The following is a 13319-nucleotide window of genomic DNA, read 5'->3' as shown; positions in this document are numbered from 1 at the left end:
AGAGAAAGATAGAGAAAGGAAACAAAAAAAAAAAAAGAAGAAAAGTTAGTCCAAAATGCTTCCCTTTTCTTGTCGTCCTGGGGCAATGCATGAGTGGTTTGGCTCCATCTCCTGGATTCTTTTTTCTGGTGGGTATTTTTATATCATATCACAATACAATAACTCAAGCAGGTAGTGGAGATGTACCACGAGCAGATGCTGCTTCAAAATCTTATGATAAACCTAAATTTCCCAGCCCCACCAAAGGCTCTCCACTGATTCAGCACCATGTGAGAATGTCAGGCAATGTCTTGTACGCCACTTTTCCACAGCTAGAGTAATTGGAGCAAACAAGCTAACCTTAACTTACAGGAGCAATCATATTCTAGTCAGTCTCAAACCATGGCCATAGATTTATCTGGCACATGTACGTGGTTTCCTACAGAAACCAATATTAGTTGAGGTAGATCAATCAAACGTATTCAGTAATGCATAATACCCTTAAGTTAGTTGAGCAAGCAACCCAAACTCAGAAATTAGAGAACTGCAAGTTTACTCTCCCAGTTGATTTAATTTCCTCAGAGGAAGGGAGGGAGGGTTGTACACTGAGACATCATTTTAGGTACCAGAGTACAAATAAATAAGAAAAGATGAGAAAGTGCAATCAAGGAAGAGGGAAGGCCGAACCAGGCTCCCATGTGGGCATCAGCTGGATTCTAGTGACGACCAAACTTTATGGCCGGAAATAGTTGTTTCCTGTCTTCCTTTCTCTTCTTTTATCGTGTCTCATGGAGGGTTGGTGGAGGAAGCTGCAATCACTGAAGGGCGCAAACAACGATAAGAAATTAGGTTCAGATGTACAGACAGGTATTGATACAAAATGGCACTGCCTTTTAGTTGGATAATCCCTCTAAAACCAAAAGATGATCATAACTTTCTAGAGTTTAACCTTAAGATAACTATCAAGTAAAAAAGCTCATATTATTCTCGATAGTTTTTCAAAAATCAGATTGGCAAGTAAATCGTATCAGAATGCTCAGGTTCAGGCGAAGTTCTAAACTCTCATTAATTATTGGATGCAGCGAAAACAGGTTTGCCCACAGAAGATAAGAATTGGAGTGCTATTTTATAATGAAAGTTCCCATCCTAAGGTTGATGATGGGCCAACCGTTGCTTTACAGATCAACACATCGCCATCATCATCGTCGTGTCCCCTGAAGATAACAAATGATAGAAATACATAAAACATTCCTTCAATTAAGCTGAGAGATAAATTGAACATATTCAATTAGTCGTTGGGTATGGAGTCATTTTCACTCCTGGAGATTCTTCTTGCTAATAAAGACAAGCAGTGGAAGTAATATAATAGCGTACTACAAGTACAATGAATGTGTCTAACTCATTTTAATCAATTTCAGAAGGGCATTTGCATTTACCTCCTGAAAATGATATTAGTTCCTTCTCTATTTATAAAAAAAAAAGGCAATCCGGGCACGAATCAAATTGGATTCATCCAACTAATTTGGTCAACTGAGTTAAGCTTGATTTCACGATTTGATCAAATATGTCGATTTGACATACTTGATTGATCAAATCAAGTGAATTTGACTTGATGGAAGAAACCCGATCTTGATCAAACCGAGTTGCCCTCATAGATCCAAAAATAATTAAATTGAGCCAAAAAAAAAAATAGTCAACAGGTTTGGTAGATTGACTAGTTTCTGAGATGAATTTGAATTAAATATCACCGAACTCAAATTTTTTTATATGATTGCAATAAATGCTTGTTTATTTAGTTTAGCGGCATATGAAAGAAAAGAAAAGCAGAATTTTAACTTTACTTTTCATTCTTATCACCCTCTACACTTTATCATCGTCCATGTGTTTGAATATATCCCTTGTTTCATCATTGTGCATTGTCTATTTAAGGTTGTGATCAAGTTAGTGTTTCATTAGCCTACTAAATTATTGCTCTTATGCTGTAAAATAGCCTGACAAAAATGATGTATGGCAAATGCCATGGAACTTTAATTAGTTGCATCACATTCATCCTCACTAAATTGAAGCTTCATCATCATCATTAGCAAAGTGACCCACAAGCAAAGGCTATCATAACGAGACAATTTCAAACCATGAAGAGAGGACCGACAATCAAAGGTGAGAGTGACGAGAAGTCAAACGCAAAGAGAGAGCTACAATGAAGGGAGCAACTAAACTAACATCATCTTAGTGTTTGTGTGTTTATGACAATAAGCATATCTGCCATTTAATGTATTTAGGTTATCTACTCTGTTAATGGTTCATCCCAAGTACTCAGTTTTCAATAAAGAGGCAGATCTATATGTTAAAAGAGCAAAGAGCCTGTTCCCACTTTCACAAACATTGAGGAACAACCACTATAGCAAGGATAAACTGTAAAGGCTATAGTGCATTAAATTTCATATATTTATCATCAAAAGTACGAAAAACGTTCATGTGCATACAGAGCATCAATTATTAGCCCTCTGGTTACTGTCTATACTTGCACGTTCAAAGCATAGTCCTGCAAACCATAAAAGATATGTAGATCGTGTAAACAGCTAATCTAATTTTTTGCCACCTCATATAATATAAGTATGCATGACACTCAACCATACTTGGTCCAATAGTGATTATGGTGGGTGTTGCATGCAAACCTCATCAAACGACAGCATCAATGGCTTGACGATCTTTTCTCTGCAAGCTGTTTGTTCAAAAATTCCAGTACAGACTTGCGCTGCATTTAGAGATAGACAATATTAGCAGGTAGATGAACGATATCAAAGGCATGAAACAGCAAAGGAAAAGAAACATTGGTAATGATTCAGCTACCTTTTGTTCTAGTCCCACTTCATTTGAACTCAGGTTTAATGATTCCAGACAGCTTATTGCTTCCTTGAATCCATTTGTTGCGAAATCTTCATTTCCTAGATTTCTATCCACATCAGCAACTTTGGCAAGAGAAACAGCTACATCAACAACCTACCAAGAAAACCGTTTCCAAATAAGATGTGAAATAAATCAAACATTAAGAAACACAAATGCTACTCAAAATACATAAACATAACAATGTCAATAGGAAGATTGAATTTTCAGTTCCATGGTTTACATTTTGTCAGAAGAAACTCATGAAGTGTATGACCATATACTTCATGCAGCAAAGGAAATTTTAATACTATATAGGAGAAAAATTGATTCATTGCCAATTATTTTTATAATGATATGCTCTATACATAGAATTATCTCTACGTCCAGCTTCATACATTATATAAGCACTATATCTACAAATGCTGATCGCTACATGTAGCAGTACATACTATATACACCACATAACCAGAACATCTAGTCACATCCTTACCTAAATAACAATGCAAACATCAACCTGAATTCTAATACTTCCATTAGTCACTATTCCAAAGGCTAGTAGCCGCCCATGATTTACCTCCTCCGTGTTGGCCCTGGGACGGGTTGGCGGGAGCGCTGGTGGCGAGCGTATTCGCCTTTTGCCACAATGAATTCTAATACTTCCAGGATCGTTAGACGGAAAATGACAGAATTTTAGTTGTCTTGTGTTAAATATTTTGTCCAGTTCTTTATTACCATGTATTATTCTCACATATGGCATACTTATATTGGCTTAATAGAAAGGAATAAACTTGTTTTCTTGAACGTGTAGTGCACTAATACATGCATGTGAAACAAATTGCTAACCTGGGAAGACAAACTGGAGTTCTCTTTGACAGCATTTCGACGAAAATTCAAAGCTTTTGCGTAATAATTTCTTGCTGATTGCAAGTCTCCATCATAATATTTAATATCTCCAACTTTATTTAAAGAAATAGAGAGTGTCTGCACCAACTATGGAAGAAAAGAAAACAGAAGTTTGTAATGACAAGCTAAAACAAAAACCAAATCAGTTAAGTCAATTAAACTTGGAAAAAAAAACTAAAAATACAAACCTCAATATCAGTGGTAGGCAGTTTTGAGAGAAACTCGACACTCTCTTCATAGAAATCAATAGCTGACTTAGCATCCCCCATTGCTCGACTGCAAGGCAAAGAATTAAGTTCAACAATGGTCTCGTCATAGAAAGTATTTGAAAGACTACCGCTAGCCAAAGTTGAAAAGAACGAGAAAAGCTATTTTATACTATAAAATTACCCAACAAATAAACCATTTAGCAACTTTTAAAATTGTGTTGTATCTTCTAATATGTCACAAGTCATTTTCACGTCTCTTAAAATTGATTGGTTGACCACTTATCCTAAAAGCTTGAGTTGTCCCTTCGGGCCATATTCGTGGGGCCGGCACTAGGGGGGTCGTTAATGTAGCGGATCTACATTTGAGTTGTCCCTTCGGGACGGGTAGTTGGCTAATGCATGGAGTGTTGCCACCATGAGGTTTGGGTCAATTCCTGGCTAGTAGCAAGGTTTCTACCCTCCCCCATGCATTGGTCACTGCTGGGGCTAGTAGTCAACCATGATTTATCTCCCTTCACATAATCTGGGGTGGGGTTGTGAGGGGTGTCGGGGTGAGCGTTATTACCTTTTGCCACCTTGAGTTTTTCAAAAATGAACTAATCCATATATTTATATTCCCCTTATTTTTTACTTGGAAGTCAATCAAAATCCAAGGTCATACTGGACTTTGAAACAAATAAAAAAAAAACATTGCAGATGACATGCCATTATTTATGTTTACTTGAAGGTTCTCTATGCCAAGAATCTATATCTAACTTTTGAAAGTTGAAATTTTAGAGTTTTTAAAAAACATTATGATACTAATTCACAATATGTTTGCATATAGAAGATTGCGAGTAATCATTCAACTATGAGAACAAGATGCTTATAAGTACAATATGCAAAATATGTAGCAAAACTAGATTATCACCTTGTTGCTAGTAATGCACTATAAAATGAAACAATTAAACATACATGCAATAATTTATATGTCAAAAAAATTCTACGTCCACAGTTGCTTAACAGATAAAGCAGGTATGAAGCAAGAAATTGTGAAATACACACCAGCAATCCCCTAGCATCCCTAGAACAGCTCCAAGTTGTGAACATAATTCAGATGAGTTTCCCAACGTCTCCAACTGTTTTCTGACATCCTCTGCACACATACTGAGTCTTGATTTAGCACTCTCTACATTTTGTCCACGGAAGGCCTGCGGAAGATACATAGCATGCCATGCATATTATATAGAAATTATCCCGTCATCAGTTCAAACAAGTAATAAAAATAATCAACTTAATTTAAATATTATTAGTGATATACTGATATAAATTTGTATAGAGCCCTATGGAAGCATAAGTTTCATGTAGTTGTTGATTATGATTTCAGGAATCAACATTTTTGCATAAAAAATTATAGCATTTTTATTTTAGACTTCCAACTTCAGATGAAAGATCAGCTGGTGCCACATTCTTAGCAATGGCCGCGAGAATTTATTTCAAATTCAAACCACTGTCTCATAATTTCAGAACACAATCACCAATTTTTCACGTAAAAAAAACTTAACAGAATGTTCACTTTAGACTTTCACCATGACATTGATTTCTAGACTTAGCATTTAATACCAAACTTTATGCTCAAGCAATTAGGGGGAAGATGGATTCCGGAAGATTCTTGACCAAAATTTATTTCAACCAAAAATTTTCAGATTAAAAAAAAGAATCTGAAACCAAGTGCAAGAGACTTGGCTCAACCTAAGTCGAGTTGGATAGAGTCAAGTAAGTTATTGAGCTTTAGGTCATCATCAAGTCCTTACCAATATAAACACAAAAATCTACTTAATGCAACTTAAGTTACATTCCAATATTTTAAGTTAAATATAAATAATTATTTCTTCTACCCACCATTCAATTAAAGCCATGAAAATTTAGATTTTTTAATGATATGGTACAAACAAATTTGATGAAGTAAATTACTCCAATTAATTAGTTATAGGATTTCAATTGGATGATGTATCATATATTTTTAATTTTAATATATTTCAATAATTAAACTAGGGTCAGAGTCAGGTTAATTGCATTTTTAGATATCTATATCTGATCCAAAATCCAAATGCCATATATTTGTCAACCCATGAAATGACCCCATAATAATCCAATTTTTTGTGTCAGATTGGATCAGGTAAGGTTGGATATCCATTATTAGATCAAGTTTTTTTGCCACCCATAGAGGCAATCAAGACCAAGCATGGACTAAAAATACTTCTTTTGTTTCAGCATATTCATCCAAAAGTGCATAAAGTAAAGAAAACAAACAAGCAAAGCAGAACTACTTTGTTGCACAATGCTAATAACCAAAAGAAAATAAATGGAAAAAAAATAATCATCATACCCTCATAGCCTGTTGCACTAGGAAAGAACCACGTTCCATGGAGACATCACCATATATCACGGTTTGGGGAACATCTTTTCCTTCCATTGCATCTGTATTAATTTGGGACCTCTTGATTCTAGCATGACCATCAATGAAGCGATCAACCATGACCTGGAGTTCTTTATCAGGCTCAATCTTTTCTATATCAGCGCCACAAAGTGGGCAATCATTAAAGCGGGATATGCAAATTCTGCATATAGTAAAATAATGTCATCATAACATTCTCCCATGAAAAAGAGGATGAAACTTAACAGTTGTATCCATTACTCACTTGCAAAATTTGTGGGAACATGGTGTACATTTGCTGCTCTCATAGAGCAAGCTTTGGCAAATCATGCAACTTAAAGGACCAAGCTTAAAAGTTTGTGAGTCAAAGCCATATGGACATTTTGGAGATATAGTATCAGAGTCATTGCTCTCATCATTTCCCTTGACGTTATGCTCAACATTTTCTTGATTCGGTTCAGGCCTCATTGAACAGGCTGCATTGGCTGAAGCTCCTTTAGCAAATGGACAAGCTGAACTCATTTTGTTCGACTGCACCAGTAAAGAAGATACACAGATTAATTGAAACTTGAAGATACATTTTTACTAACACATAAGCAAAGGATCACAGTTAGAATATTTATGGCATAATACTGGGATATGGATTGCAAAATTCATGCTTGTTTAGTGCTCCACATTTTGCAGATCAATCAAATGGTTTACTACAGATCTGTGTGTTATTACAATTGAATATTGATTTGACCAAATATACACATTTGTTTATGTATCTACTTCTGTTCTAGTCATGCTTGCATTGGCAAAATGACACTTGAATCCATAAAAAATATGGAATTTTGAATTTACTGCTGAGACGTCATGAAATCATCAATAATGCCTAAAGCTACTCATTCTTTTTTTTTTTTGTTCATGGTACTCAAACATTGAAAAAGAATTTAACTTTACCATGGCATTTAACTATTTATGGTGGTTGCCAAGTTTTCAGAAAAATGAGTCATTTTAAGTTTTTAACATTGGCATGGCTATTCATTTCTAACTTCCCTAAAGTCACAGAGAAATTTATAAAACTTGCAAAGTACAAATAAATCTAGGTACGTGCATATCAAAATCACTCTTTAGATATTGTATCATTAGACATCTAATATGCTCAGAACCCATGAAAGTGGGAAAAAAAACATAAACCACATAGTCAAGTTAACACGATCACAAACAGTACATCAAAATCACTCTTTCAGAGATTGTATCATTAGATATTTAATACTCTCAGAACACATGAAAGTAAAAAATGTAAACCACAGTCAATTTAACACCATCACAAACAATCTTATATCAGGCAATTAAATGATTTGCGAAATGAATCATGATCTACAACCACACAATCCATCATGATTCTGATAATGATCTAGATAAACTAATGTCAAGTAAATGACCCTCAAGGTTATCAAGGCACATCTCTGATTCCCAATAGAGAGATATCTGTGACTCAGGAACTCACATTAAGAAAAGAAGAAAGAGGCCTTGGCATCTAAGCCTTATATAAGTTCCTTGCATCTTCAATAAAATAAACATCATGATCAGCACAAGGTTTTATAGGAGAGATAATAAGAACTTCAAATCACTAGATGTACAGGAAACAACAAACCAATCACCAGTATTGTGCAGGCCACCATTGTATTTCTGTGTCTCCCACAAAGAATTAAAAAAAGATAAATGTGGTAATATAGCTCATCTAGCTATCAAATTGACGATTAGGATTATTAAACTGTCTTTTGAGCCTTTGAGGGAAGGGGGGGTTTCATGGGTGAAAAAAATCCAAAGGAGGAACTATTTCATGAAACCATGCCACAAAGTGTCAAAATATTAACGGATGAGCTTTCATTCTCTAATCGGAATCGAGATTGACTAGAATCTCAAAGTCACCGTCTTCTCCACCTGAATATAACATTTTTCTCTAAAAATAATGGCAATTTAACTCGAAACTTTTCGAGTTACCATGACCATAAGGTTTAATAAAACCTAGCTGCGAGAACCAGAAGAAGCATTCTAGAGAGAAAATTCTTTAAAAACAGATGAATTGCATACGAAACCTAGCGGTAATCCCTTAAATCAAAATTACATCCTCAATCAGATAGGATCCAATTCTGTGCAAGCTATGCAACAATAAAACCCCCAACTTGCTAGCTCCAAGTTCAGCAATCCAAATTCGTCTTGTATAAAAGGGTAGCCATAGTAAAATAAGAAGACGAGGAAGAGGAAGAAAGATACGATCTTCGACGAGAGTGCAGGGGCGTCGCCGCCAGGTTCGTCGGACGCGATGGGAAGAGGAACACCGACTGACGAAGGAAACGGGACCAGGGAAGGGACGACCAAAGTTCCCCACCGATTTTTTTTTTTTAATTGGACGTTAGACGGTGCGGCTGAGACGCATAATTGTATTATGCGTTCGTGATGTTACCTGCAATGATAATGAACCCACATTGCAGCCTATAAGTGAGAGAGAAAAAAAAATCAAGCTATTTAAATCTTAACTCTTTATCCAAAAATATTTTAACTAAATTGTCCTAATATAATTTATAATAATTTTAATCAAAACTAAAATAAGATCCTATCAACTCAAAATATGAGCTTTGAATTTTTATATAGTCGGGGTAAATATTTTTTTCATATATATATATATATTAATTATTATTTTAAAATTTAATAGTTATTCATGATTTATCTCTTCCGTATTGATCTTAAGACGGATTAGTAGCGGCGTTAGGGACGAGTTCAGTTGCATTTTGCCAACTTGATATGACGATTGAGGTGACCCCTCGAGTCAGGTCAAAGTCAAGAAGATCGGTTGATACGACAGTCGAGTCTAGTGCATACGATTGTCTCAACCAAGCATTCAATCGACCGGACCCTTTAGCGATCAGACCATGGTTGGAGTTCCGAACCGAGTCGGTACTCGGTACCCTCCAGAGTGAAGTTCTCTTCATTACTCGGGTTACCATGATCAACTATTCCGGCTAAGCCATCCAGCCGAACGAACCTATGGTCTGATCGGACAGATAGGCCGAGTGAGGGACTAGTCCCTGACAACACTCTATAAATTCAATTGGCTTACCCTTATAGGTGATTATCGATTGGGTCACAGGAGGAACTCAAACGGCTTGACATATAAGCATATGGTGGACCCCTCAACCAGTCTTATATTCCTTTTTCACGTTTTGTGCCACTAATGATAAAATATTCTGTATGCAAGTTGTACATTAGAAGTTTCCTTTATGTAAAATGCAGAGATTGCGAATCTATTTTAGTAAAGGTATCAAAGCATCTTTATGGTATTAGTATGTCATTTTTTAGAAATGCTTGAAGATTCGTATACAGACAAACAATAACACTATAAAAGGGGGTTTCTATCTACATGCGGGAATATGCGATGTTAAATAGTTATACACACTCATAGCTAATGTTTAGTGATACGATGCATAAATGGTGGGTCAAATAAAGTCGGGCGGTCAGAAGTCAAGGGGTTGTACAGTTAGAAGTCATGACGTGACAGTCAGAAGTCAAGGGGATGTGACAGTTAGAAGTAAAGGGGACGTGATAGTCAAAGGTCAAGGCGACGTGACAGTCAGCAGTTAGGGAAAGAAGAGGTAGGACCATCTGACGATATCAGCGACATGGTTCCGATCGGGTTCTCACAGACCAGGACCCCCGATCTGAGACACCCAGATCTGAGACATGGTGGGCAGTCAAGGTGATGCCTGACCTGCTCCGACTGGTCGGGTTTCCACAGCTCGGCTATATCTAAGTCTGGTTCTCCTAGTATGCCAACTACCGACCATCTCGAGCTTCTCCTATTCATACCCGGTCTGGACAGAGGGTGCTACACGTCAATAAGATCAGAGAATCGTAACCGTTTGTCAGAAAATAATTGTTGTATGTCAGAAAATATTCCAACGGTCATCTGCGAATAGAACCTTCTTCCAGTTTACAAAAGGGTGTCACGCGTCCTTCATCACCAAACAGGTCCTAACACCCGACATTCCCTGACATCAAGTATACTCTCTCTTGCGCAGGTACACACTGTTATATAAAAAGGGAGGTCCTCTCTCTTACGCAGGTACACTCTTTCGCACATTCGCACTTGTCTTCTACTTTTCTTTCTCCTTCGTACATTGTTCCTATAAGGAAAAAAATACTTGACTTGAGCGTCGGAGGGTCTGTTCCGGGGACTTTTTCCCTGGTTTTTTGCCTTTAACGTTCTGTGTGCTTGTCTGAGTATGCGCAGAGCTCAAGTACCGTCGGTCCAATCATCATCATCCGTCAGCACCACGTGAGGATCAGTTCTTGTAGGCGTATACGAGAAAGGTATCCTAGTCGCCTCTCCGTCAACGTCAGTGACAACTCATCCGGTCTTCATCTGACTCAGATTCCGGATAGGATCATGTTCAGTTTACTGTTGATCTACTCAACTCAATCATTTATTTGAGCATCGGATGACCTACATCATGATTCCTTTTCTGACCCGATCATTAACACTCCTTTTAACATACAAGACCTCTCAGAATTATTGTTTATTGAATCAGAGTCTTCAAATAGTTAATATCAAAACCATCTTTTCAATCAATCATCTTTGTTTATTTCCCGACAGAATCACAGACATTAAAGATTAGACTTGAATTCCAATTATTTTTTTTTTCGGTAGAACAATAATTGAACGTTAATTATTTAGATAGGTCTCCGTGAAATTGTTCTTATTTGCACCTTGGTGTATTCTCCCTGAAGTTTCCATTGAAGTGGGAATTTCAAAACTCCAGGATTTCAATTCCGACGTCAACTCGAAAGTGAATTAGATAGAGGATTGGATTTGGACTTTTGGATGCAAATTTCTTTCACCTTTTGACACCTCACACCCCTCCCCCTCTCTCCTTCTCTCTCTCCCATTCAAATGACGTTTCTATCTTTTATTGTTTTATTTTTTATTTAGTTTTATTTTTAAATTTATTTTGTTTAATATTTTTTCATTAATACTTATATATTTTTAAATTTTATTTAATTTTTATTTAGTTTTATTTTTAAAACTAATTTTGTTTATTATTTTTTTATTAATACTTATATATATTTTTTAATTTTATTTAGCTTTATTTTTTTTAACATTTTTATTTAGTTTTATTTTTTAATTAATTTTGTTTATTATTTTTTCATTAATACTTATATATATTTTTTGATTTTATTTAACTTTTATTATTTTTTTATTTTTTTAATTAATTTTGTTTATTATTATTTCATTAATACTTACATATTTTTTTTTAATTTTATTTAATTTTTATTTAGTTTTATTTTTTAATTAATTTTGTTTATTATTTTTTCATTAATACTTATATATATTAATTTTATTTAATTTTTATTTAGTTTTATTTTTTAATTAATTTTGTTTATTATTATTTTTAATTTTTATTTACTTTTATTTCTTTAATCAATTTCTCTTCCTTTAAATCATCTCTCCTTCCAACCCTTGACACATAACACATGTCAGAATCTCTCACTCTATTTAAATTACTCATCCTTCAACCATTGACACATGTCAAAATACTCTCTCTCTTTAAATTACCCCTCTTCAATGTTTGACATATGTCAGAACCTCCTGTCCTTTAAATTACCTCTCCTTCCAACCCTTGACATATGTCAAAATATCTCATCCTTTTAAATTACCCCCCTTCCAACCCTTGACATATGTCAAAATATCTCATCCTTTTAAATTACCCCTTCCAACCCTTGACATATGTCAAAATCTCTCATCCTTTTAAATTACCCCGCTTCCAACTCTTGACACATGTCAGAACTCCTCACTTTCTTTAAATTACTCATTCTCGAATCCTTGACACATGTCAAAACACCCCTCTCTATTTAAATTACTCTCTCCAATCCTTGACACATATCAGAACCTCCCCTCCCCTTAAATTACCCACCCTTCAACTCTTGACACATGTCAGAATCTCTTCTCTCCTTAAATTACCCATCATTCAACTCTTGACACATGTCAGAATCTCTCCTCCCCTTAAATTACCCACCCTTCAACTCTTGACACATGTCAACATCTGTCCCTTTAAATTCTCTTCTCACACTTCATTTTTAGTCACTCTTCAGTCACACCTCCCTCCACTACTATCTCCCTCTCAGCCTATACTTTTCTCTTCCTATAACATAGTTATATTCTTAGTCATTACTTTTCGTAATTCATAGAAGAAAACTATGGATGATTAGTTGGGTCTATTTTTAGATAGTTGGTCAATTGAGAATGATGTTACTAGTGGAAAGAATATCTCCAACAACAGTCACGATTATACAGTCAAATTTACCACAGATCATATTAGTTATTATCATTATTTTATGCATATTCGTTATTTATTTATAAGTAGAGAAATTATATTAAAATTGGATAATGTCATACTTATACGTCTTTGTTATATTTTTTATATAAATATTTAAAAGTAGAGAAGATATGATAAATTGGGTAAAGACAGTTGGTCTGAAGAATGATATTGTAGTGATTATTAAAAATTCTGCTAATTTAAAATGTGACAAACTACCAAAGTACCATCTTATGTGTGAAAAAGGTGGAAAGTACAAACCGCCACGATTTCTAGTTGATGGACAATCCTTAAAAAGAAATACTAGGACTAAAAAAAATGTAAATATCCATTTGAGTTGCGAGGTATACCAATACCTCCAAATGGTGTAATGTGGGGTTTAAGGGTTGTCTATGGTTTTCATAATCATTAATTAACAGAATATATTGATAGCTATGAGTATTCGAGTAGGGTAAAACCAATAGAGAAAGAATTTGTGCTCGACATGACCAACAACACTACACCTCGTAAAATTCTTAGTATTTTAAAGGAAAGAGACCCGTTTAATACTATGGGGATCAAAAGCAT

At 35.2% G+C, this 13319-nt stretch overlaps 1 protein-coding gene across 5 annotated transcripts; it reads right to left on the bottom strand.

Moving 5' to 3' along the window:
• Positions 1–2387: 2387 nt before the first annotated feature.
• On the bottom strand, positions 2388–8809 carry LOC122000706 (protein NCA1-like). 5 transcript variants are annotated; one of them, XR_006117207.1, is made up of 10 exons: positions 8656–8799; positions 7886–7941; positions 6659–6924; positions 6346–6577; positions 5022–5167; positions 3957–4044; positions 3709–3855; positions 2830–2979; positions 2616–2734; positions 2388–2521 (listed from the first exon to the last, which is right to left on the bottom strand). XR_006117207.1 is itself a non-coding variant. In XM_042555130.1 (10 exons), the coding sequence occupies exons 2-9, from the start codon at positions 7913–7915 to the stop codon at positions 2672–2674; spliced, it is 1122 nt and encodes a 373-aa protein (XP_042411064.1). In that variant the 5' UTR covers positions 7916–7941; positions 8656–8800; the 3' UTR covers positions 2388–2521; positions 2655–2671. The 5 variants fall into 5 exon arrangements, 4 of the variants coding, with proteins under 4 accessions (XP_042411064.1, XP_042411063.1, XP_042411065.1 ...); XM_042555130.1 differs by having other exon boundaries at positions 2655–2734; positions 8656–8800; XM_042555129.1 differs by having other exon boundaries at positions 2388–2734.
• Between the last annotated feature and the right edge of the window lie 4510 nt (positions 8810–13319).

This window comes from Zingiber officinale, chromosome 7A (genome assembly GCF_018446385.1).
Source record: "Zingiber officinale cultivar Zhangliang chromosome 7A, Zo_v1.1, whole genome shotgun sequence".
NCBI lineage: Eukaryota > Viridiplantae > Streptophyta > Magnoliopsida > Zingiberales > Zingiberaceae > Zingiber > Zingiber officinale.
This window is presented reverse-complemented; position numbering and strand designations above follow the sequence as displayed.